Source organism: Psammomys obesus, unplaced genomic scaffold (genome assembly GCF_907164565.1).
Source record: "Psammomys obesus unplaced genomic scaffold, mPsaObe1.curated_primary_1811, whole genome shotgun sequence".
Lineage (NCBI taxonomy): Eukaryota > Metazoa > Chordata > Mammalia > Rodentia > Muridae > Psammomys > Psammomys obesus.
Genome location: NW_026596101.1, coordinates 17,630,530 through 17,656,764, shown reverse-complemented (window position 1 = coordinate 17,656,764; position 26,235 = coordinate 17,630,530). Strand labels below are relative to the sequence as shown.

The 26,235-nt window shown below is 41.7% G+C and overlaps 1 protein-coding gene and 1 long non-coding RNA gene across 3 annotated transcripts in view; one reads left to right on the top strand and one right to left on the bottom strand.

Annotated features, from left to right (window-relative positions):
* The window catches only part of LOC129692174 (uncharacterized), a 23,722-nt gene extending 5,098 nt beyond the window's left edge, over positions 1-18,624 (bottom strand). The window contains exons 1-4 of the long non-coding RNA XR_008722650.1: positions 18,552-18,624; positions 12,704-12,762; positions 6,087-6,293; positions 5,884-6,009 (exon numbers count right to left, since the gene is read on the bottom strand). This is a non-coding gene — a long non-coding RNA (uncharacterized LOC129692174). The remainder of the gene's footprint in view (positions 1-5,883; positions 6,010-6,086; positions 6,294-12,703; positions 12,763-18,551) is intronic.
* Positions 15,584-26,235, top strand: part of Tafa1 (TAFA chemokine like family member 1) — a 535,401-nt gene continuing 524,749 nt past the window's right edge. For both annotated transcript variants that reach the window (XM_055628403.1, XM_055628402.1), the window contains exons 1-2: positions 15,584-15,995; positions 17,956-18,076. In XM_055628403.1, the coding sequence (XP_055484378.1) occupies positions 17,959-18,076 (118 nt within the window). In that variant the 5' untranslated portion in view covers positions 15,584-15,995; positions 17,956-17,958. The remainder of the gene's footprint in view (positions 15,996-17,955; positions 18,077-26,235) is intronic.

Here is a 26,235-nt window from a genome sequence, read left to right as displayed (position 1 = left end):
TGTGTGTGTGTGTGTGTGTGTGTGTGTGTGTGTGTGTGTGTGTGTGTAAGAAAACAGGTTTACTGAGAACACTGCAAGGGACAGCAAGCTGTGTAGTAAGAATTGTTCTGCCTGTATCTATCTTTTCCCTTGACCTATGGGTGTGCTTACATTAATAGCATCCGTGAACGGACTTTTACACAGACCAATCCCCCTCCCCAAAGCTACCAGTAGCCCAGAAAAATTCAATTAATTTCTTTTAAGGCTCTTCTTTGGTTTTGTTTCTACATTTTAGACCATTATCTGGGGACAGTGCATGGGAATTCCTGATTGGACAAGCCTGAGTGATGTGATTGCCCCTTCAACCATCGAATAATTTAAAGCACTGTGTGGTCAATGGGTCCTTTAGAACTAATCCAGGGCACAGAGGGGAGAGAGTAGGACGCTTAGGAGTCATGCTACGATCATCATTACAAACCTCTTTAAAAAAAAATCTTACACAAAGATAGGAGAGAACCTTGTAAGAGAACCAACCCATTCCCTGTGAGCTTTATCCATCAGAGCCAACCTCCATCAACATTTTTCATTGACTTCCTGTGGCTCAGAAACTGGAGTATTGACGGAAACTTCTCATGGCTGCCTGAGGGAACTAGAAATGAAGCTTTGAAGGAAGACTCTTAGCTCTCCAGCCAAAGCATAGGGCTTAGTGGCCCCATGCACTTAGATGGACACAACCCATCTCCCCAACCATGAGAGGCCACACAAAATGGACAGTCTTTAGTTGACCCGTGGACATTTTCCCCAAAGGTCACTATACATCACCAGGGGTAATAAACTAAGCAGTATGATGCTTCACGAGTCGGAAACCTCTGAAAGGGGTCTGAATTCTACTTTGTAATATAGGAAACACTCTCAAATCCCTAATATGAAATGTTACAATAGAGGAAAACTGACTCATTATTTTTAGCCACGCAAGTTCTCCTAAAGGGTATGGCAATGGCTGTTGGTATGAGTTGGGCACTGGAAAACTGAGGCAATTTCATATACCAGCCCTTCCTCTACTCTTCACTTGGCTCAGGAATTTTCATGAAATTATACAAATCCCTGAAATCTAATATTTTTTATGTGATAAAATTGTGTAAGAGGAGGGGGTGGAAGAGAAGTTTGGAAAATATGATGACAGATGGCAAGTGGGCTCAGGCACATAGCGTTCCTATATATAGGGGAGGGGACAATCTGGTTAATCAAGGGGAGGGGGAGCATTTTTAAATTTAGATCCAAGTATTTTATATATTCAGCAGCATCATGTGTAGTGTAAAAGTGTACTGAAGCAGCTGAGCCGGGTAGAATTTTTAATGTTATTTCTTGGTTGGGGGTGGGCTGTGCGATCTATATTTTCAACAGCTTTACATATTATTTCATGCTGTCTACATCTGAAAATCAAATTGCACCCATAGGTTTGGGGGGAGTATGTCTTTTGAGAGAGGGCTGAGAATATCTATTTCTAGAGAGAGTTTCTTCAAAGGAAGGCTAAAGGCATTTCAGAGACAATGGCCATTGCAACTCATTCAACACATTGGAAAACTTAGGCAAGCATTCTCAATGAGGATGGTCCCGGAACTTGGTGGAATGAGCCATGGCGAGGCAGCAAAGAATCTTGAGAGCAAAGCCTGGCTTTATATAATTCAGGACAGGTAAATTGTGTCACCTGGCATAAATCACCTCATATCTTTGGATCCTAATTTATTTAATTTGAAAATGGGAGGTCAGAGGCTTGTGTGTATGTGTGTGTGTGTGGGGGGGTGTGGATTGGTGGGTAAAGACATCATTGTACAGATGCAAGCACCTGAATCCACAGACAGCCAGATGTGATAGCACGCGTCCGTCATCTTAACACTCCTACAGCGGCGTGAGGAGGAGAAACAGGAGAATCCCTGGAAGCTCCTGGGTCTGCCAGGACTGGTATAGCTGCCTTAACCCCTAGTAGTCAAAATGTGGAGCTCAGTGGGTACTGGGGGTGGCTTTCTTAAGCAGAGGACTCCCCCCCCCCATGTGAGTCACTGTGATTTCTTAATATTGTTTTCATCCTAAACTAGTACTCCCTGAAGTTGTCATAGATGAGAGAAAGACATCTTCCCAAGAGATGTTCACAAACCTTGGCTGGCCCAAATTGGCTAATCTAATCGTGACACCAGGGAATGGGTCTTCCATGTGTCACAGGGAAGACTCCTAAAACCACAGTTAATTCAAGAAGGGGAATTGTGTTAATGCAAGTGAAAATCAAAACAAGAGATGTATTTAAAGAAGGCAACCTTGAAATCTGATAGACACTCCTTGGAACACTTATTCTTCATCTACTCTATGCATTTAAGTGAAGAGCCAGAAAAACATGATAATGAAGTAGAGGTTTCATATGGTGGCTATTACCATACAAAGCACATAGTGAGCGTTCAATAAATATGCCTACATTGGGCTAACCTTGCATCTGTTAAACATAGCAAATTTGTGTTTTTAGTTGGCAACTAATTAACAAGGAATTGCAGGTATTTCTGGAGTTGCCATAGTGACACAAAATCTACCAAAATAAGTTTTTGTTTTAGCACAGTGGTTTTCAAACTTGGCTGCATATTGAAACTAACCAGGGAGCTGTGAAAAATCCTATTGCCAGGGTCTCCCATCTAGGGATACCAATTTGATGGGTCTCAGGGTAAGGTCTTGGGACATAGAAGCGTAAATACTCCATCCCTTACTGAAATTCTCTGCCATGCCTGAGGACCTATGGCTTAGGGAGCATGAATCTGGTCATTTCTTCCTCCCGAGAAGTGCTCAAGGCTTCCTTTTACAATGCTCTTTCCCTCTGCTCTAATCCCATGTGGCTAGATTCTCCCGTCTGAGCTGGCACCGTCAGAAATACCACACACTCTCCATTACAGTATGAAAAACGCTTCATGTGAGGGTGGAAACCAAGAGCGGGGAAGGCCCACTGTCAATATGGTATGTGAGGGGAGAGGAGAGGATAGGGAAGAGAAAACGAGAGGCGAGGCGAGGAGCACTTCCTTCTGGTGCTGGGATGTGGTTAGAGAGGCACTTTTAGGCACAGCGAGCCTCAGCGTCCCACACAAACACCCATGCTCGCACAGACACATCATCTGAAACTTTTCCCAGCCTCCTCCCGCTCAGCCCACTGCCAGCCACCCACTTAGCATCTTCCTGGGAATTTATAAAACATCTCAAACATGAATAAATGAGAAGTGACTGAGTTTGTTCATTCATTCACACATTCATTTATTCATATTTTCTATAAATATTGATTGAATACCCACTATGGACCAGGTACATTGCCAGACAGCAAACAAACAGTAGTGTTCAGAGCGGGGAGCTTTCAGATTTTACCAAAGCTCTTGAATTTGGAAAGCTTTTGAGGCAATGAACCTAGTTGTGATGATCTATCATCTTTTCATGAGTTCTTGAGTTCAAGTCTCCGTACATTGCTGAATGAATGAGCAATTAAATTCATTCGAGAAGGGAAGAGTGAATGGGGAGCTATGAGCAATCAGGTGGGTAGGGAGGAATAAAATGATATTAAGTGGAAACTATGGGTGAATGCCATTTCATTTGAGGTTTTGTGATCTACAGTTTTAGAGTAATTAAGTATAGTGGGGCTGGTGGCACATCCTACAACCCCATCATCTCGGAGGCAGGGGCAGGGAGATTCAGACCAGTCCATGCTACACACTGGGATAATTGAGAATTGTTTCAAAACGAATAAAATCCCACTCCAGACATCATTATACGGTGTGCGTTTTGGGAAGATAAAGCAGGCTTGAAGCAAAGAATGATGGGGTTAGAGAAAGTCTGTATCCAGGGTGCTAAAATCTAACTTGGGTAAAGAATAAGATGATAGAAAGGCAACAGAACGTATAAAAGCTTTGAATCAAGAAGCATGTGATACATTGGAAGGGCTGAAAGGCTCTGCACTTTGATGGTATGGATTTGAGCAGTAGATTGAGGATACAGAGCAATAGACACCACTGCAGATGGAAGCAGCACTGACTCTCAGAGCTTTCAAGAATCTGTGTCTAGTGTAGACTGGAGAAGCCAAGTGAAACTCCTTGGAAAATGATTTATAAGTACTCGTTCTAGAGAATTTCAGTTGGGGAAGTAAAGTGAACAGGTGGAAGTGGGTGAACATAAAAGAGGGGACAAAACTGTCGATGTTTCAAATACAGTTGAATTTGCAAGGGTTACAAGAAGTGAGAAAACATCTTAAAAGTCTAAGAAATAAATCTTACCGTAAAGAAAAAAAAGTTGAAAAAAGAAAATTTGATGAAAGCTAACAGTATTCCAGGCCTCTGGTAAGCATCTGCGATGATGCTGTGTGCATGGGTCAGAGTGTACATCCTCCTAGGTGGGGCTGAGAACAGATTGTAGCTTCGGAGTTCTTAGATCATTGCATTAATACTGTCTCATAGATGAGCTCAACAATAATTAAAAGGAAGAAGACCCAAGAAAGGGGCTGGTAGTGAGGTTCAGGGGAGGTGAGTTTGTCTAGCAAGTAGGCAGTCTTGGTTAAAATACGAATTAAAAAATATTGTCCTATTACCGGAAATTGCATAGTTCCCAGAATTAAATTGAAACCACAAAGAAAATCGGCCATATTAATATTGAAAGAAAACTCAGAAGAAAAATTCATTTTAAAATAAAATTGATATGAACATAGAACATCAAGAAAAGCTAAGAGGATTGCTTCTCCAGAAGGGAAAGCAGATGAGAGTCTTCTTCAGGAGTTAACAACTAGTATTTTGTAGGATCCCATAGAGAAACATTCTCCTTTTTTGCTCTATCTCTTCAAAATAAGAGCAACAAAACGTTAGAAATAACTAATAGATTTGGACTACTTATATTGGCTAAGACACCACTGAAGGAAGAATTACTGATTTGGAAAATGTGATATCCTGAGGGAAAAAGAATGTAAAACATGTTTGAAATGTTTTTTACTTTTGTCAAGAAAGGGTCTCACTGTGTACCCCAAGCACACTCGGTACTCACCACATAGTTCAGGTTGACCCTAGGATTGATAGTATTCTCCTGCCTTAGCACCTAAGTGCTGGTATTACAGGAATGAGTCACTGGGCCTGGCTCAATACAGTAAATGTTAAAAAGTTTAGTATTTAGAAAAGTAAGACATTCAAGAGAAATGCTTGGAAAAGTGTTAGGCGTATATGTGAGGGTTGCAAACCTTGCTCTGCTGCATCAGAGATGATTTTCAAATTCTCTATTTAGATCTTGAGTATTCTACCTTCCTAAAATGATGAATATGTGTGACATGAAAGCAGAAGGAGAGACTATTTAGGGGCAGGAATGGTACCAGCAAGTGGGGGAAAGGCAGTATGGGGGAGAGCAGTTGGGGGAGATTCATCATATATATGTATTCAAGTGTCACAATGAAACCAAAAGATTAACTCTAACTAAAGAGATACTAAAAAGAGAAAAACACGAGTGAGTATTTTTATAAGAAGAGAAATTACATGAAACTGTAGAAAAACATTACAGCTTTGATCACAAATGGGATTATCTTTTCAATATTTGTCCCCCCTTTCTCATTATTAATCTAATGCTTCCTGTGTGCCACCTCTCTCATTCCATCCCTCTCTCTTAGCTTATGGATGGGGGCTGGGGCATTACTCACTCTAAGCCTGGCACTGTGATCTTTCCTCGTGGTCCAGAGAGCAGCCCAAGGAGGCATAACCCTTTCTCTTGCCATCACCTGGATAGACTTGAGTACCATGGCTGACTAATGGCTGCTGGACTGCAAAGCATAGCTCTGCTATGCACCACCAAGGTCAAGGAAAGCACAACCTGTGCCATCAGTAATTGGCAGCAAGCTAGAAGATCTTGAATTACCTGGAAGTAGGTGCCGCAGTTTGTCTCGTTCAAAACTCATGTCATGGATGAGGAAGCGCAGAGTCCAGACACCTGTGAGCAGTCCTGATGCATTCATGATGAGAAGATCGACATGGGACAGATACCCTGAAAGGCAAAGAGATCATTAGAAGTAAGGCAGCCAGGTCTTCAATGGCACAGTGGAATTGCAGAAACAGACTCACCTTGAGATGAGTTTGTGGGCTGTCAAATACTTAGAAACCGCACATTTTTTATTATATTCTTGTTTGAAATGGTTTTAGTGCATTTTTTCCTTTTTTTTTTTTTTTTTTTTTCTGCAAGTGGCAACCATCATTTACAACTTACATTCTTCTTTTGTGTCATTAGAATCTTGGAAGATTGATGTCTTCGTTTGCTTGCTGATCCTGTAGCTGAACACAGTAGACTGGCTAATTAGTAAAGAACAAAGATTCAGTCAGCATGTAGTTCTGGAGGCTGCTTGATCCAAGGTCAAGGTACCATATTTGTTGAAGGTCTTCTTTCTGGAGGGGAATCTGCAAATTCTTACTATCAGAGGCTATTATATCATGAAAAGGTAACATACAAGAGACAGCTGCGTTTTGTAACAAACCTATTGTCAAGCTAATGTATTAACTTCTTCATTCGTTGGTCCATGGATGGATTAACCCATTTATGGGTGCAGAACATTTTTAACCCCCTACCTGGCCCCACCTCTCAATACATCTAAACAGAAACTTTATTTCAACGTGAGCTTTGTTGAGGACATTTAAGCCATAGCAGTGACTATCTCCTTCTATCTTCCTGCAAAGCTACCCAGGGGCCCAGGCCTTCTTCTCCCTGACCTCGATAGTGAGGGCCAGAGCTGTGCTTTCTAACACAGTAGCCACTAGCTGAATGTGGCTGTCTAAATTTAAACAAATTTAAGAGAAAGTTAGTAGAATTTAAAGCTGACTTCCATAACTGTACTAGGCACATTGCAAGTGCTTAACAACTAGGGGGCGGTGGGTCCCATCTTCACCAGCGTACAAAGAAAACACTTTCAGCACTGTAGGAGATTCCGCTGTGCAGTGTTGTGAGTGTGCGTATGCGTAGGGTACAGTGAAGAAGGGAAATGGGGGTGGCAGAGAGAAAGTGACAAAGAAGGGGTAGGGGAGAGAGAGGGTAAGCTGTGTCAGACTGGAAAACCTGGTGAACATGCGTATGTGGGGGGCACAGGACAGCATCAGATGTTATTTCTAAAGCACTACTAACCTCTCTCTCATTCTCTCTCTGGTCTTTCATTTGCATGGAACTTACCAAGTAGGCTACGCTGTTGGCCCAGGGTCCGTCTATCTTCACCCCAACTATCTGCTGTAGTCCTGGGAATATAAGAGAACAAGTGCATGTCCCCATTTCCAGCTAACGTAGATTAGGAGGGGTCAAACTCAGGTAGCCATGGTTCAATGGCAGACAGTGTCTGAGCTATTTCCCTAGCCTGGGTAACCCATGTTCTCATACCATCCATGCTGTGCCAGTTAAGCCTCTGTGTTCCCTTGAGTGTGCCCTTTTCTTTTGCTTATATCTTCTTATGTCTGCCAGAAAAGAGACACAAAGCTAGGAGGCTGTGGGAATTCTTTTTAAGTTTAATATAATACAACTTCAGTCTCATTTAAGTTCCCAAGAAAAGGCATCAGCAGGAGCAAGAGCAGACATGTGTATTAGCCACTTTGCTTATTGTTGGAACAAAATAACTGGTAAAAAAATCTTAATGAATAGCTTGTTTTGGCTCACAGTTCAAGGGTACAGTTCATCATAGCAGTTAGAGCTAGAGGCAGCTAGACACCGTGCATCCACAGGAAGCAGAAAACACTGCATGATGGTACTCAGCTTGACTTCTCATTTTTATAAAGCCCAGGACCCAGTCCACAACTGTGCTGCCCATGTGTGGAGTAGATTTCCTACCTCAGTTAACCTAATCTGGGTAATCGCTCAAAGATGTTCTGACATGTGTGTCTCCTTGGTGATTCCGGATTCTGTGAAGTTGACAGCATGTTTATAAGAGGTGCAGTCTAAACAGGGACCGCAGTCATGAAACTTAGACTTTATGTTAATCTAAGAGGCAAGTCTTTGAAAAATTTTAAACCCGCAAGGGTAACGTGATCATTGTGGGTATTGAATATATTCCATGTAACATACAGAATGAGGGCAATGTGGGTAGAAGAAGCACAGTCTCAGGTAGCTGGGCTACGTAGGCAGGTATTGCTGCTATGATAAAGGTGATGGGTACACCGTGGGCTAGTGTGTTTGAATGAAGAAGGAAACAATAGAGGATCTGAGGCATGGCTGGGAAGCACAAGTTAGAGAAAGAAGCAACTGGGTGTAGAAATTCATTGGAAGGGATGCGGCAGAGTCACGTTAGGCACAAACCAATCAAAGTCATTTATGTAATCATAGTGGGTCTGGGAGATACGATTTCCGATCAACCGAAAATCTGAGGGGTTAAGAATAATAGGAGTAACACTTTATTTCATGTGTCTGAAAATGTACATACGTGTACATGTTCACCTGTGTAGGGTTATTTTTGCAGGTGCCTTTGCACACGGGTGCAGGTACATGTGAAAACTTCTGGCAAACGTTGGGTATATTCCTTGATTACTTCCCACCTGGTGCACTGAGGCAGGCTCTCTCTAAAAAAAAAAAAAAAAAAAAAAAAAAAAAAAAGCAGAGTTTGCCATTCCAGATCATATGAGCAGCTAGCTTGTTCTGGGGATCCCTTATCTCTACCTTCTGAGTTCTGGAATTACAGGGATCTGCTGTGTACACCTGGCACTTACATGGGTTCTGGGGATTAAAACTCAAATCCTCAGCTTGCGCAGCCCATAACACTTTGCCACTTGAGCCACAACACCATTCTTGGACCTGAAATTTTCACAGTGAAAATATCACGTGATTGCTTCTAGTTGCCAAAGCAGTGGTTGTCACAACCCAACAAAAATTAGGTAATTTTAGGTGCTGATAGTTCATGTTTACACCCTTGTAATGAAGACACCCTTGGTCTCTGACTTTCTTGCCCATTCCTTATTTTGCTTAGAGAGAAGGATGAACAGCTGTTGTGATTTCGGCTTTATCCGTGTCCTAAAAAGACAATAAAGAAACCAGGAATTGAAGAACAAAGGAAATGACCTCATTCTTTCTTTTTCTTCTGCCTACAAGACAGAGATGATAAGCAGTGAGCAGTGAGTTCTACTTGATAAAGTAATTGCAGAAATAGGCTGTTGGAGTTGAAAAATGAGTCTCCTATATGAAGGTTACCTTTTCAACAGGCCTCAGAAAAACCTTACTTCCATCTTCTTGTTCTTACAATTACTAAAATTTTAGCTTCTGCATTCAGATCTAAGTAATAAACTATCACCATTTTTATAACAAGTAATTTAGGTTCGCCGATACTATTTTGTTATTACTAACAGATTTTTAACTTTAAAAAATTATTTTATTATCATAGGTGTCTATTTTGCCTGCCTGCATGTATGCGTATTATGTGCATGCTTGGTGCCTGAGGGGGGGCCAAAAGAGAGAGTTGTTCTCTGAAATTGGAGTTACGTGCGGTTGTGAACCACCGTATGTGTGCTGGGAACCAGACCTGGGTCCCCTGCATGAGCAGCCAGTGCCCTTAACAGCTGAGCCATCTCACCAGGCCCTGTTACTTAAATGTTTTATTCTTTTCTAAGCAGTAATTTCTTTGTTCTTACCGTTTTCATTTATTTTACTTTTTTTTTTTTTTTTTTTGTTCTTAAATCTCATTTTCTAGATTTTAAAAGTGTAATTGTCCCATCTTCATTGTGGCCACTTCAGAGTTTATTTGAATGGCTTCATGTCTTATCTGTCATACTCTCCTCTCATATCTGGCTTGCTTCACTTTAATGACTAGGTCTATGCTGTTATAATGATGAGTCAAAATTTATTGTTCCTCACTAATGTTGTTTGCCTAGAATTCGGTTGCTTAGCACCTGGGCCCTAGGAATCAGAGAACTATCTGAGTCATAGTCCTCCAACCTTGCTAGACAGAGATGTCACATTGTTTTAATTTTCCAGTTTCTCTGAAATTAGGTGTCTTTAACAAAAAAGTCTACCTGTTAGCAATTCTGTATTAAATGAAAGTATGTGTAAAGGCCCAGACTAGTGTAAGAAGCTTTTGTTGTTTCCCCGCCGTGTTGATACATGAGTTAACATCATCAGATCACACACTCTAAATTTGTTTTACCTAATTTTTGTTTTTCATAGTTTCCTCTCCAGTGTTGTTTGATATCAGATAGTACACAATAGCAGAGTAAGTGTCTTCACTGCTTTTCCTCTTGCCGTGATGTGATAAAACACCCTGACAAGAGTAACTTAAGAACCGGGTGTGATGGCACATGACTTTAACCCCAGAACTGGGGAGCCAGAGAGGCAGAGGTTAGCGGATCTCTGTGAGTTCAGGCCCAGCCTTGTCCACATAGTGAGTTTTAGGCTAACCAGGACTCCATATTGAGACTCTGTCTCAAACAAAGGGATTGGGTGGAAGGAAGGGTTTATTCTGGCTGACAGTTGCAGAAGGATTGAGTTTATCATGGGAGCAGAGGTAGGCAGTTGGCTGCTCACATAACATTTATATTCAGGAAGCAGAGAGTAAACAAAAAATGGGGCCAGGATGTAAAACTTCAAGGTGCTGTCCCACTCCCTCCAGCAAGAGTACACCTCCAAAAGGTTCTTACAACTTTTGCAAACAGTGCCATCCCCTGGAGATCAAGTCTTCAAATATGTGAACTTATGAGGGGGGGTTATTTCACACATTTAAACCATAACAATAACTAAGAAAGTGTGTGTAACAAACATTTTTATATTTAGTTCTCATGAGCAAGATGGACAAGTGCTACATTTCTGGTATGTAACAAATTTCAGGGCTCTATCATACATGGAAAACTGGGACTCTGAAAAAAATGTTAGAGCACAAATGGCTTGTGAGACTGGGCTCACAGAGGGAGACAGGATAGAATTATGACTTAGCTAGCAAAACTGCTTTTGCATAATGAGGAATCTAAAATGGACATTCTAGACTACTGGTGGGTAGCCCCAATAACTTTTTTCTCCTCCTAAAGAACAGAAAGAAAGAGAGAGAGAGAGAGAGAGAGAGAGAGAGAGAGAGAGAGAAGTAAAGAAATGAAGACTAGAGAAAAAGAAAAAGGAACAAAAGTAAAAAATGGGCTTTAGTGGTGCTAAAGCTGGATTCCAACTGTCTCAATCACTCAGTCATCCTTTTGTCTATGTCACCATTTTCATTATTTGATTGAAATGGAATAAGGGAAAAAAAAGCAGCTCTGAATTCACAGCCAAAGTGTGCTACCTGAAGAAATATTTAATGTACATGTCATTTCACTCTGCATTGAACTGAACCTTGGTGTGCTCCTTTCGCTTGCTGTCATTTATTCAAAGTCCTTTCATCGTTTTCAGTTCAGAAATGTGCGGACGTAAAATATTGCATGTCTCGCATTTTCTTCTGTACCTTTGTGAATTAAGATTATCTGAATCATTAATTTGCTTGTTCTTAAATTGCAATAAGGACAGCTATCATTTATTTCTCCAATGAGGAGAAATAAAAAGTGTAGAATGGAGTAAAATGGGAATTTTTGTTTGTTTGTTTTTGAGTAAATATGTGGCAGTGCTTGCTGTCTGTACATGGAGTTTAGTTTCTTGGATGGATTTCTCAGGTTAGCATTTTATTTTATTTTATTTTATTTTATTTTATTTTATTTTATTTTATTTTATTTTATTTTATTTTCAAGACAGGGTTTCTCTGTATAGCCTTGGCTGTCCTGAACTCACTTTGTAGACCAGGCTGGTCTCTAACTCACAGAGATCCACCTGCCTCTGCCTCCCGAGTGCTGAGATTATAGGCATATGCCACCATACAGGGATCCCAGGTTAGTTTTTAAGTTACCCTAACTGTGTGGAACATTTATACAGAGACTTGACATCATTTAGAGCTACAGTTTCATCGGGAGCAATGTGTTATCCACTCGTTAGGTGTAGTTCTCCACCAAGGTGACTGGATGGCTGAGTGTCAGAGCACTGGCTGCTCTTGTGGAGGACCTGGGCTTGATTTCCAGCACCACATGGCTGCTTGCGAACACCTGTAACTCCACTTCCTGGAGATCTGCTGCCCTCTTGTGGCCTCTGTGGGTTCAGGCATGTGTGCATATACATGCAGGCAAAACACGTGAAATAATTTAAGACAACTGGACTCGGTGTTTCCTATTCACTAGGTTCCTTCTGTTCCTCAGCCTCCACCTCTTTCTCACTGATGTTTCCTCCTCCTTCATTTCCATCCTGTTACAGCATCTGTCCCGCCTCCTCTACCCTCTACTTACCATGTTTCCTTGTGCAGGGCAGTTTGCTGCAGGTTTGGGGCTATTTGAACATTCTGAGTACTTTACTTTACCTCCAATGTCCCTGCATGCCTTTCTTTCTGATTTTCCATGGGAGGAATCCTTGTGAAACAGGATATATTTAAAAGCATGCGTATTTATACATGCATATACAGTACTGTATTTGAAAGCTCTATCTTTAGGATTTTGACCCAGAAAATGACTTGAACCCCACAATGCTTGGAATATTTTAAATTAATGAAAGCCTGAAGTCCTTCTTAGTCCCTTTTCTTTCACTGTGTTGTCATGACACTGGTCCATTATCATCAGCCATACTAGGGGCCAACTTATACATCACTCCCTACTTGGGCCTCTAGTCCTAATACTCCAAGCTTTGTGGTTATCAGCACACTGACAAATGATAACCAATAGACTCTTACCACAGCGGACTCTGAAGACAGAAGCTTGAATGGTCACACCGCTGTCTCCTCAGAGATAGCTTAGGATGGAACAAAACAATTTAATTAGGAAATGAGTAATACCGGTTTAAGTCTTTATCAATCAGGATTGTCAATTTTATGCTATAATAAAGTTACAAGTCTCAGTTGCTTTGGCAACTACTTCCTATTCACTGTGTGTATCCATCTGTTTTGGGAGGGGAGGAGGAAGGGCCTCTCATCACACGGTCCCTTGGTGATCTGATCTAGGCTGATAGCACAGCTTGTCCCAGTTCCAGAGGCAAAGAGGAACGTGCATGGTCCCATTGTGATGCACCTGCCCTCACTGACAGACCTAACCCCAACCAACCCAAAGTGCACCTGCTTCTGTTCTACTGTGGTCAGAAAGGCACAAGTCCCTGGAAGGGCACGACAGTCACTCTTGTTAACTAGAACCTCTGTGTTTGTTGAAGCTGGGGAGGGAGGGTGCTCAGGGAGTAAAAGCACTTGCTGTGCAAGGGTGAGGTCTTGTGTTCAAATTCCCATCGCCCCTATCAAAAGCTATCTGTGCCTATAGCCCCAGTGCTGTCGGAGGCAGAGTTAGGAGGACTGGTGGGGCTTGCTAGGTATCAGCCTAGCTCTAGGGACCAAAGCGGAGGAGGGTGATAGAACAAAACCTCACCTGGTCTCTGCACACACAGGGACCATACTCTGCATACCACAGGTACGCACGCACGCGCGCACACACACACACACACACACACACACACACACACTCAATATTTTCTAATGTTTATGTTATCAAGGAAAAGATCACTGGCTGCAATATAATAGATTGTAAAGCATGTTTTGGGAAGATATAAATGGAGCAATGTTAACATCCCTATTTCATTCATTCATTTCACCCGTCATATACATGTGTAGAATGTTACAGCAAATCTCTTAGCTTTTCATATATCTCAAAAGTTTTCTGCAGTGCCTTAAACATGACCCATGAGTCCATGCTTCAATTGTATTAAAACTGAATTATAGTTGAGCAACTATGGTGATCCTCTGTTTAATCCCTAGAAATGAAAATTGTAAGGTTATAGTATTTCAAAATGATGGCATTTGTTAGCATGTATGAATTTACTTTAATGTAAATTTATTTGAAAACCAAAGTCAGACCCCCCAAAATCATGGGGTAAAGCCTGTCTTGAACACATAGATGTTTCAAATGTCTAGAATAATCTATGACTCTAGAATAGATGACTAGTAAATCTTGAAACTCCCTTACTGTAAAACAAATAAAAACATAAAGACAGATTTTTAAATTATTTTTTTTCATAAATCCCTTTATTGGAATATTGACAAGATGGCTCCCATGCAGAGCATTTAAGTTGGAACCCACCCTTTCACTTTGTGCTTCTTTAGCTTGAAAGAGTTCTTTTCGCTTCCTTGTCTTCCCTCCATATTCCTCACTTGTGAGATGGAGCCTGTCCTTCTACACTAGTAAAACACTTTAGGTTATGCTTTACAAGATAGAGTTCAGAACAGTCTGAGCATGTGGGGAAGGTCTGACAAACTTTGACCCCAGCTCCTGTGGCTGTTTCTACTGTTGTCTTGATTCTGAACGAACTTCCTATAGACAACAATAATGAGGCAATGAAATAAACACACAAATCCAAACTGAAAACTTGTCCTTCTTAACTCATTTGATTGTTAGTTTTGAAATTTGGTTTGTGGAGGGAGGGAGAGCCAAAGGGAAGGAGGGAAGAAGAGAGGGAGGGCGATCCAGAGAGGGGGGAAGGGAGAGAGAGAAAAAGAGAGAACATGAGAAAGGATATTGTTCTCAAAGATACACCCAGCATTCAGCCTTCTTTATAATGCCCACAAAAGGGGGAAGAAATTGGAATTCTCAGAAACTTTGAAGTTTTTCAAGACAAGAAGGTTGTGAGAACCATGTCTGAAAATAATGTAGAGGATTTAGGGTGGTGACCTTTGACAGTGGGGATCACACCGGTCTTGCTTTCTGCTTTATCCCAAGCATCTAGCACATAGTAGGTGTGATAAAAGTGACTTGTGAAGCAATTGAATGGGCATTTTGGAGAATTATCACTGCCACAGCCTATAAAAGAAAAGTAGGTCACCTCCCATGCGCCTCTGAAGTTTAAGTACAATCATAGTATACTTCCAGGGAAGCCAGGGTTCACACCATAGTACTAGAGATGCTACTGAGCTTCTGAGTGTTTTCCCTTTCCATCTCAGCATGCTATTTAAAGAAAGCAAAAAATACTTTCACAAAGAACCTTGAGCATATTTCTTCATCCTAACTGTCTCTGCTGCTAGCAATGGTATGTTTCTACTTATTAAACATGTTAAATAGCTCCGAAGATTTTATTTGGCTTAGAAACACAAACATCAGTTATATCCCATATAAATCGAATTCCAAGAAATAGCTGACAAAACAACTAACAGAAAAAAAAAGTCAGGACAAGTCTAACTCTATTCAGTTAGCTTGCTGGCACAAAGAATACTCAGAGGTAAGACATGGTGCCTGCTTCCCTTTCCCATTTACTGTCTGAAGCCTAAAAGCCATTAACACCATCAATATTTTGCATGCTGTCTTTTCTCCCTCATTTTTCTTTCCCTCACAGTCCCCTAGCATGAGAACGGTATAAGAAAAAATAAAAAATAAAAACACCACAGATCAGCAGGCGACATTGTATTAAGACACTGCTTGGGTCGTGGGAGAGTTAAGGGCAGTTATTAGAATTTACCTCATCTACAATCAAGGGTAATGTCACTTTAAGACATGTGAGACTTTAGAGAGGAGGGGTGTACTGAAACAGACTCCCGCTACTTACAGGAGGTATAGCAGCCCTGCTCCTACATTTCGCTGCCTAACTCTGTCCTGAATGTGCTGAAGTGGGGATGGTCCGTCCGCGTCCGCGGCTATAAACTGCTTCTCATCAGGAAACTACATTAGCTCACCATCACTTCAAAGGTCTCGTCAGACAGAGGTGACGCCAGGAGATGATTTAAAGGTGAAAATGACAAGGTTTCCGCCCCTCAAACCTTGGTTCCTTTTCTGACAATACAGTGAACGAACCCAACGTCTTCTCAACTGTGAAAATAGGACTGGAGGAGGAAAGCTTGATTTTTTTTTTTTTTTTCAATTCTTGATAAAGAACTGCCGGGAAGCGTTCTCTTTGAAAAAAAAATCTCAGAACTGTGACACAGATGGATTTTAAAAAGTGTTAGCTCTTTCCAATGAACACTAGGAGAGTGCCCTGCTCTTGGCTGGATTTTTCAGGTAAGAAAGCCTCTGTAAAGACTTAAGATCCAGAACGCAGCTTTGTAACATATTCAGAGAAGTATGCAAGGCTAGCTGCATTATTTGGAGGAAAACACTTACTGCCACAGAGCAGAGCTCTGTCAGGGAGCAAGCAGGGAAAGATATGCAGGAGCCTGGGGAGTAATGCTGGGAATTAAAGAAAGTTAAGGGGGAGGGGGAGGAGGGAGAAAGAAAGAAAGAAAGAAAGAAAGAAAGAAAGAAGAAAGAGCAGCATTGTAATTGTTAAGTCATAGCATCTTCCTGTGTACTGAGGTCTATGTGGGTTTAAAATGAGCAAGAGAAAGCAGTCTCTGAAGAATTGTTAAGTTTTGATGATGGCTAGATTTTTTTCCCTGAGTTAAATTTCCGGTGCATTTTAACAGCGATTGGCAAATAGCAAATGCATACGGGGTCACCTCTGTTTTGTCTTTCTGTAATTTGCAGGCTATTCTGAAAGGCTCTAAAATGCATTCATTTGGGGATTCACAGGAGGGATATATCTATTTATCTCTGCTGATGAGAGTGCATCTATGCTCTCCTGCTAGTTCTGAATACAATGAAGCAAAGCATGCTGTATACAAAACTAAATAGTGGGCCACCAAACTAGAAACTAATTAGAAAGTGAGTGGTCCACCTGAGTCACCGCCTGGGGCATGGATGGCTCCATGCTGTTGGAAGAATGTTCTCCCACTTGGCACTTAATTACAGTTGTCGTGTTTATCCATTGTCACCCTCAAAGCCCTTCTGAAACGCTCCATCTCCCTGAAACCTGCAAAGTACCCAGAATTATGTCCAAGCAGATATGTGTGTGCATGATGTTTATTTTTGCTGAACATCACTGGTTTCCAAAGAGTACCAATTTCCACAAATAAGGAAGGCATACTGGGAGGTCATGAGCAGTTATTCAATGTACAGTGGAAACTGTTGAAGGGTATCGTTTGACAGAAGGAAGGATGAAAACATAACCTTGATTGTACAGCCCCTCTCTGAGCTCTCAGAGAGGAAGGCATGTCGCTAACTGAATTCTTCTATAGAGGATGTCTCCTGTCACCGTCTGACTAAGGAAGATGCTTCAAGTTTGATTAATTTGGCAATATGAAATGCAGCATAAGGTGTTGTTTGGGAAATTGGACAATATGTAGTGCCATTGAGCTTCTGTAGCTCCTGAGATGCTCATAGGTGCAGATAAGACTGTCAAAGTTTCGGCGCCTGAGAAAAGGTATATGCTCACCCATAAATACACACACCACCTGTATATGCATATTCATCAACGCTCCAGCAAATGCCACATGGGATCTTAGGAAGCAAAGCAATACTGTAAATTTGGCTTGCTGTAGGATAGATGCATAGACCTTGCCTTTGAAACTCCTTCCGGCTAAAGACACAGTTCCTTCTGATTTCAAGTCCAGTCAGAAAGATCAGTTCTATTGGGAGATTACAGCATCCCTCTGAGAAATGATTACTTAGTTTAGAAGACAGCATTGCGTTTAAAAATTCATGACTGTAGAATTAAAAAAATAAAAAATAAAAAGAGCCCACTCTTTTCTTCCAGGCTTATGTCAGACTTGCAATGAAGTTACGATGGGGACGTCTACAGCTATTGAATGCCTGGGAAAACTAGTTTGCAGATCTTTGTGCAAAACTGGATGCTTTTATGGGCATGAGATGTTTTCATCCGCCTGACTGACAGTCAAAAACTTTATTTCTGCATTTTGGGGCTTTGTTGGCCTTTTCTCTTACAGAACTTAAGGGACATATTTATAAGCTTCTGGAAAGGGTCTTTAACCCTACTCCCTGGCATGACCTCTGCAGGGACGTGCCTTTTAGCCAGCCAAGTAGCAAAAGAATACTTTGTCTGAGATCCTACTTCCCTCTTCAGTCGGCCGGAAACACCAGGGGCTTGAAGCCGGGGGTAACCTGTGTCTCATGTTCTCTTTAGAGAATGGCAATGGTCTCTGCGATGTCCTGGGTCCTGTACTTGTGGATAAGTGCGTGTGCGATGCTGCTCTGCCATGGGTCCCTCCAGCACACCTTCCAGCAGCACCACCTGCACAGACCAGGTAAGTGGGGGAGCTGGCGCCTCGGCAGGCTCCCCCAGGCTCACCGTGGTCCCTTCAACAGATGGCGGAGAGCGAGTGACAGAAATTGCCACAGTGTGGGCAGTTTGCCTTTGAATCTAAGACAAGTTGTGGGACGGATGCTCCGGGGGAAGTAGGGTGTATCAAGAGCGCCCTGGAGGTGTTTCTGTCAGTCTCTCAGAAAAGGTGTGTTTCTGTAGAAGAGCCCCCTCCTCCCACCCTCTTCCACACACCTTGCTAGAATGATTTCGATTTAGACAACAGAGAAAAAAAAAATTCTACAAAAAGGTGGGGGTAACTTTCAAAACTGGGGGATTTAGAAAGGAGACATGTGAGTTTATACCTAGTGTAGACACTGTCATTATCAGTCTCTGTGGATAAGGATTCCATGGATGTGTTAGTGACTAGACTAACTTTAGAAGTTGTCAATGAAAAAGAAAAGGAAACAGTGACTTACTATGCCGTCTCTGGTTTAATTTGCATCCTGTCTTCTCTCCCCTCCTTTCTTTACTTTTGGCTCCTCCAGTGTGTTCCGCGCCCCCACCCTTGTATTCTTCCCTCTGTTGGCAGTTTCAGGAACAAGTTCGCTCTGGCATGATTTTTGAAAATTTCTTTTATTTATTCCCCACCCCCCCTTCTTTTTAGTTCTTGTTGCAATTTTCTTTTCTCGGCTTCTAACTCTTTCCTCACCTCACTCTCCAATCCGGATTTTCCTTTCTTTGCCTCTTCAGCTTCCTCATTACAAAGTCTCTCCCGGTGCGATTGTTCTTAAGCTTCCAGGTTGGTTCTCAAAAAACCGCTTCCTTCCGAGTAGCTGTAGTTAGCCTTTGTGTCCTTTCGCCGCACCCCTGCCTCCACAGTCCTGGTGGCCCCCTCTGATGGTCAAGTTCAACGCTTGGGGACCGGTTGCACACCCAAGTTCCCGCTCCTCAGCTCTGGAGTGCTGCCGACCTCCCTCCAGGACCCTCTCCATACCCTTCCCTGGCCTCCTGCCATCCACAGGGTGTCTTGGTGCGCAGGTCGTCTGCGTGCTGTCTTTCCTGGCTCCGCAGGGTGCCTTTTGCTGCTTCCTGAGCTCAGCTTCTAGGCTGGGGCGGACTGCACAGAACTGGGAGGGTGCATGCCAGAATACGCCTGCGGGCTCTGCAGCCCTTAGCTGCAGAGGAGGGCCGGGGGCGGAGGCCAGCTGTCCCGGGGTCCCAGCCGCCTTCCTTCCATAAGCCAGGTCAGCAAGCGAGCGAGAGGGCGCTGGTGCCCCTGCATGTGGGCATGGAAACCACGCTGCTGCCTCCGGTGCTGCTTGCCTGTATTTTCCGTGTCCTGTGTGCAGACCCTGGCACGGGAAGAGCCAGATTCCTGCCAGAAGCTTCGGTGCCAACATGGAGGGAACACAATCGTGGATTTGGGGATCCCTGAGCTACCTCCAACCACTTAATCGCCAATTTGTTCTGGCAAGAAAAGTCTTTGGCTTGTTACATGGTCATACAAATAACCTGGGGAATGCGCTTTCTCTGTAATGCTCAACAATGAGATAAAGGAACCATTAATCCCGACAGTGCTAGGCACCATGTTCGGGGTTAATCCATGTTGTTAGTTTAATCATTGTGTAAGTGGATATAGTTTTGTCTCTTTTTGTCCTCCCAGAGAACGGAAGTGGAAGTTTGGAGGGGCTGGGTAACTGGCCTGAAACCACCCAAAGAATGGTTGCCAATGGAGGTCATGCCCATGTAATTCTGCCACGGGGGGGGGGATGCCCACTGGTGCAAAATGACAATGCCAGGTAGCCTCTGTGAGGACCGTCCGATATAATCTATGGGAACTTTAAGGTCATGCCAATACAGGGAGCCATTAAACAGGTGGCAGGTGGTGGGGGCCAGGCCAGGGACTGATCAATACTCTGTCACTTAACTTTCCCGCCATGACTTTGGATAAGTGATGTCCCATATCTGACCCCATCAGGAGACGAGGGAGGGGGATGAGAGGATGACCCCCCAAGTAGCGGAAAGTGCTCTGTGCGCTGTGAATTTCCCTATAAATAGCAAGCATACAGATGCCCTGTCCAAGGGACTGTGACCTGTAAGTCGGAGATGCTGAATGAGTCAAAATCTACTGTTTATACTGCTAATAAATCCACTTGGCCGGCACGAAAGCTTGTTGCTCTCGTTTTCTAACTAGGTGATGCACGGCCTGGACATGCCAGCGATGACGACCTCTCTTACTGGCTGCTGTGCGGGTAGTGGACTCTTACATAGTGTGTGTCTATTCACTTATGGGAGCTGGAGCTGACATGTGTAACAAGGAAGTTCTTACCATCTCAGGTCTTACTAAAATATTTTTAAAACTGAGAAACAGATACAAGATCCTGACTGAAACTAAGCTCATTGCTCACGTTCTCTCTTACTGACCGTGGAGTTTGCTCATTATCAGCCAATAGATGTTAGAGCCTTCCCTTAAGAATCCCCAGGAACTATGTTGCCAATAACTCTTCCTCCAAATACTCACTCTTTGAGCACTATCTCAGCCTTATTGTGGAAAAGGAGCAACTACAAATGCCTCCTTTAGATGCAGGGGGATTAAAACTATGTTGATTTGGAAAAAAAAAAAAAAAACAAAAAAAAAAAAAACGATGTCAATTTGGAAGTCCAGTTGGTTTATGTAATGTGCTTATTCAACTTAGGATTTCTACAATTAGAGTGATAGATCTTGGTCACAGCAATCTTCTATATTATTTCAGTCACTCTTTAAGGAGCTCTTCTGCTTCCATTTTAAGAGTAAAAATGTGTTTCTTTTCTTTTCCTTTTTTTTTCCCTCAGATGTGGCATTTTCCTTTGTGGGTCTTCAATCTTTAGGGACACTAATAAAATGTATGTGCAAACAAACAAACAAAGAAACAAAAACCCACCAGGACCAGTTATCTGTTGACAATCCACCCCTAAATGAGCAAATAAATAAATAAGTAAATAAATAAATAGTTGGATAAACGAATACAAAAGGGAAAACATAATCTCATTCTCTCAAATTGGTGAAAATGAGTGACATGATGAGGAAAAACGAGGCAGCAGCAGATACCAGCTTTACTGCATTGGCCTAAGCTTGAAAAATCACCCCCTACAGAAGGTAGAACAGTGCACGTGGCACGCCTTCCGAGCATGTGGAAATGTGCAAAATGACAAATCTTTCACTATGAGTGTGTGTGTGTGTGTGTGTGTGTGTGTGTGTGTGTGCCTGTGTGTGTATGGGGGGGCTCTAGCCCTCCTCACCTGCTTAGGAATGGCAGCCCCTCCCCCTCCAGCCAGCACCTCAGGAAGCTCCCCAGTCCCCCTCCACAGCAAGATTGATGGTGTTCCGATTGCAAGCAGGCAATTTCAGTCTCTCAAGAAATAATCCACTACACTGACAGATGAGAGGAATTTGACGAGCCGTTCCCCTTGCTGAGACTGTGCCTCACCTGGATAGCACCAGGCAGCCAGGGCCTGTTAGGGGAAAAATGGTTAGAGATTTGGGCCAATTTCTGCTGTCAGAACACGAGATTGGAACAGTGTTTTTGTAAGGCCATACATTTGTGATCTGTCTCCTCAATGTAGGGGCTTTGTACACAAGCAGAATGAGAATATGTTAACTAGAAAACTGATTGATTTTAATGTATTCGCCTGCAACCCCTAAATTCTTCCTATTTTTCATATTTATAGTATTAGGAATGCACCATTTATTTTCACTTACTCACTAGTTAAGGAAGATTAAAACAGTCAATCAAATGAAACTGAAATTTAAAATTACATAACTGAGTAAAATGTGCTGTAGATTAAAGATTCGTAATGTCAATAATTGAATATTGGAATCTTCTTTTTTTTTAATCCGGGCAATGACATAGGAAGTTACTGTGACAACTTGCAAAATATTTGTGCCTCTTTCTCCACCCTTCCCCCCATCCTTATACCAGAACTTTGGAAGGACAGTTAATTTTTAAAGGACAGATTCACCAATGAAGACTCAGAGGCAGTGTCTCCAATGTTTTCAGTAATTAGAACATCCTACATTCTTCACACTCAACAGGATATGCACAGGAGACAAAGAATGCATGGTCTGTTAAATGAGTCTTTTAAGATTAGGTTTGCTTCTGGTATGGATATATGACTTATGATGACAATTTTTATGCTTAATTTATTTGGGGTATGTGGGTGGATGTGTGGGGGGTATCTTTGAAACAATGGAATATAAATCTTCTCAAAAATTTTTTTGCAAGAAAAGAATCCCTGGAATCCCTCAGTAAAATAAAATTATATATCTATGAATTACATGAGACACAAGTGAGTGGTAAACAATGATTCATTTGTTCTTGAGTCAATGCGATTTCATTGACGTTGGAAATGATATATAAAAGCTTGCTCTGAATAGAATGTCTGTATAATTTATACTTGACAAGATTCAAAACTGGATTAAGTAAACCATAAATATTAGAGGCTCACATTTATGACTTTATTATCTGGTGAACATCCCCCCCCCCCCCCCATTTTAACACAAGGATTTCAGGTAAATCAACAACAATTTGTGCATGTCTGACATTAAGTTTTAACCCTACCATTGAAGACTACATTTCAGAAAACTGCCTGGAGGGGTATGTTTTAGATGCTTTTCAACAAAGGGCCGCTTTATAGATTTCGTGTGCAAGAACTAGCGGATACAACTGTGGTTGTGCACTTTCCTGTTAGGAATGCCGACTACAGCAAAGCTGCTAAGTGCAGTGGATTAGTGTTAGGATTGGAGCAGACAAGCTGTTATTTGGTGTAAGCTGGTGCTGGTAATAATGCATTGATCATCTGATGGATGATATTGACCACCCTCAAGAGTCTGACTGCAGCTATGGACATCAAATAAAACTCTAAAATACTGGCCAACTAGAGATATAAATACGTATTTCCTGCCACCGCCATGGACTTGGGACAGAACGGTGGCAGTATCCATAAATAGCACAAGACTGTGTGTTCAGTTCATAGTTAAGGACAGTAGATGTTTTGCTCCACTGCAAACTAAAGAGTCTTTAGCAGTGGCTCAAATGAACATTAGTTGTCAACTGCTAATTTCTTAAACTTTATTAGAGGTGATGATCTGAACTTCAAGTTGACACACTGCAAAGGGTTTCTGTTTGAGTATGCTGTAGCCGGTGAACCATTTCTCCCACAGCCTTTCAGTGGTAGCTCTTGAAATGTGAAATGTGTGAAGGTAGACACGCACTTCTACTTCCAGAAGCTTATCGCAAGAAAAAAAATGTAGACACGTGTGAAAAGATTTATGTTGAGGTATAGTCACTGCAGCAATGGTTTTAATGGCAACAACAGAGTTTCAGCTCCATCAAAATGGGATTGATAAAATAAATTATGGCACACATCTATTCAACTGGATGCAGTACGGCCATTATGAAGGATGAGTTATATTTTTATGTGCTCATGTGGACAAGGCCCTAAGACAAAGTACTGAGTGAAGAAGACAAGGAGCAGAAAAACTATTTTAAAACTATTTGAAGAAATACAAACAATGTTAAAAGATTATGAACATAGTTCATGCAGTACTAGTGAAATCTGAAAAAAAAATTCTTAGACTTAGAGGCCGTAATTTTTAAGTTGTATGTATTAGTTATACGTGATAATGGGCCTTGATATCCATTTTCCATGTCTGTAGATAATGCTTTTGCTCATATTCAGCCTACCATTACAATCCCTTGTTCTTCTTGCACCCTCATTTACCCTCTTCTTCCCCACTATTTTCCCTTCTACCATCATGTCTTTTTAAAAAAGACTATCTTCATCTTTAACTGTGTGAATGCATGTGTATGTGGATGAGGACGTACACATGAGTGGGGTTATCTGAGGAGGCCAGGGGTGTTGGACGCCCTGGAACTGGAGCTGCAGATGGTTGTGAGCTGCTCAGTGTGCGTGCTGGGAAATAAACTCAGGTGCTCTGCGACACCAGTGTATTCTCTTGACTCCTGAGCCATCTCTCCAGCCCCACTATGTCTTTTTTTTATGTATGTGTGAACCAAGGAGTTTGATGAGGATTGCTTACAGAAATATGGAGGGAGGTTATTTACTGGAGTACCAACCAGCAACTTACCAGTGTCTTTACCAGCGGTAAGAAAACTTTTCTCTTTCCTGCAGGAGCTTGTGGCTGCCTATAGAGTTTCAGGGAGGGATAAGGTTTCTTGTGTCCACCCCACCACCACCCCACCCCATCTATGGCATAATATTGATGGGCCCAATGTTATATAAATTTTATGCAGGTAACCATAGTTGCTGAGCTTTCAAGGGTACCACAGCCATGGTTTAGAAGTTTTACTTGTGAGTCTGTGTTTTTAATTCATTTCATAAGCATATGCTACCTTTAAAGACAGTCTTAAAATTAGCTATAGAGTTTTAATGATTAAATTAGAAGTAAATCAAATGCCATTTCTAAATAAACAAAATGAAGGGGAGATGGGTAAAAAAACTCTCCTGAGGCCTCTTTCCTAAGACCTTTATAATAATAGACAGTGTAAACCAGTATTAATGAAATTACGCTTCATAAAGATCCTTATTGGGAAAATGGGGTTGGATGTTAGGGAAACAATTTCTTTGTGATATATTCTTCTCTGGGAGATGGACAATGTAAGAGTATGAAAGTTTTGGAAACAGTTGCAGATGGGAAACAATGTTGCTTATCTAAATTTTACAAACATTCCTTTCTTATTTGGACGCCATCAAAAGTGTCCACTCACATCACATGCACTGATAAATGCCGAAGAAGAGAATTCTGAAAATGTATTCATCCTTTATATCTCACTGTTACTAAGGGGCTTCGTGTAGTAGAGGTCCAGAACATACTTGCTAGGTTATTCAACAACAACAAAAAAATTGATGGAGGTTTTGGTAAAATTGTAGGGTTTTTTTTGGTTGTTTTGACGTGTGTGTGTGTGTGTGTGTGTGTGTGTGTGTGTGTGTGTGTGTGTGTTTGGGCATGTGAGCACAAGGACATTTTGGATTTATGTCATTTGTATGTGAATTAAAATGTGGATACCATTCAAATGGATAGTAATATAAAAAGCAAATAATCAGTGTAAGGTTATGGGACAAGCTAAACAAATAAAGACGATTAGGCGTACGACAGATCTTATATATAAAAGAGGTTTATTAGGTGGATATGAAGAGAGGGAGAGAAGAGAGAGCAGGACATGATGGGGAGAAAGAGAGAAAGAGAGGGGAGCGCCCTGATAGAGAAAGGACTAAGAGAGCAAGAGAAGAGAGGACCAAGAGAGAGACCACATGTCTGGCTTTAATGGGTAAGGTAACCACGCCTTCCTGGCCGGTGACACATGATGACATCATAAGTTGCTAGGCAACCCAGAAGCAGGTAGGTTTTGTTCCAAAATCCTAACAATCAGTATAGCATATATGTGTATAGGAATGTATGTGTTTGTATAGATACTTAACTCTTTGATATTTGACAGCTATTTTATTAAGCAAAATAATCTGAAGAACTACTGCTTTAAAATGTACTTATGGCTGTAGGATATATAGATGTTTTATTTATACATGTAGTCATATGTTGAATGCCAAGAATTTTTATTTTTGACAATGAGCTTTCTTTTCCCCTTTAGGTTTGAAAAAGTCTTACAGGGATCAGCTTGGGGGACTTAAGAAAAAGCTCCCCTTAACAGGCAGAGAGAGACCTTTCACTGTTTTTTGATTTGAAGACACAAAATTCACTTCAGCTTTGTAGTAAAGAATACACCAGACAGGCAATTTCCCCCTTCTTGGGATAAAGAAAAGATGATTTTTTTAAACAAGTTGTGTAAACTAATTGAATCCCTCAAAGGTAATATCCTCAAAGCACACAGAAAACTCTCTTAGCCCACTCTTTCTTTCTCCCTCCTGATGTTGTGTAATAACAGTCCCCAAAGTGAAAACAGAAATGATGTTATCATGAAGTTTTCCTCTCAGAAGTTGTATTGAATACTGCAAGGTCTGTCTGTTGATGAAGGACTTCCTTTATGTAGGAAAGGCATCAAACTAAATCTTATCCTGGGTCCTGAAGGTCAGAAGACCTTGATGCCCTCAGGTATGGTCACTGTTCTCATGACCCTACCAAAGCTTACCTCTACTCCATCCTTA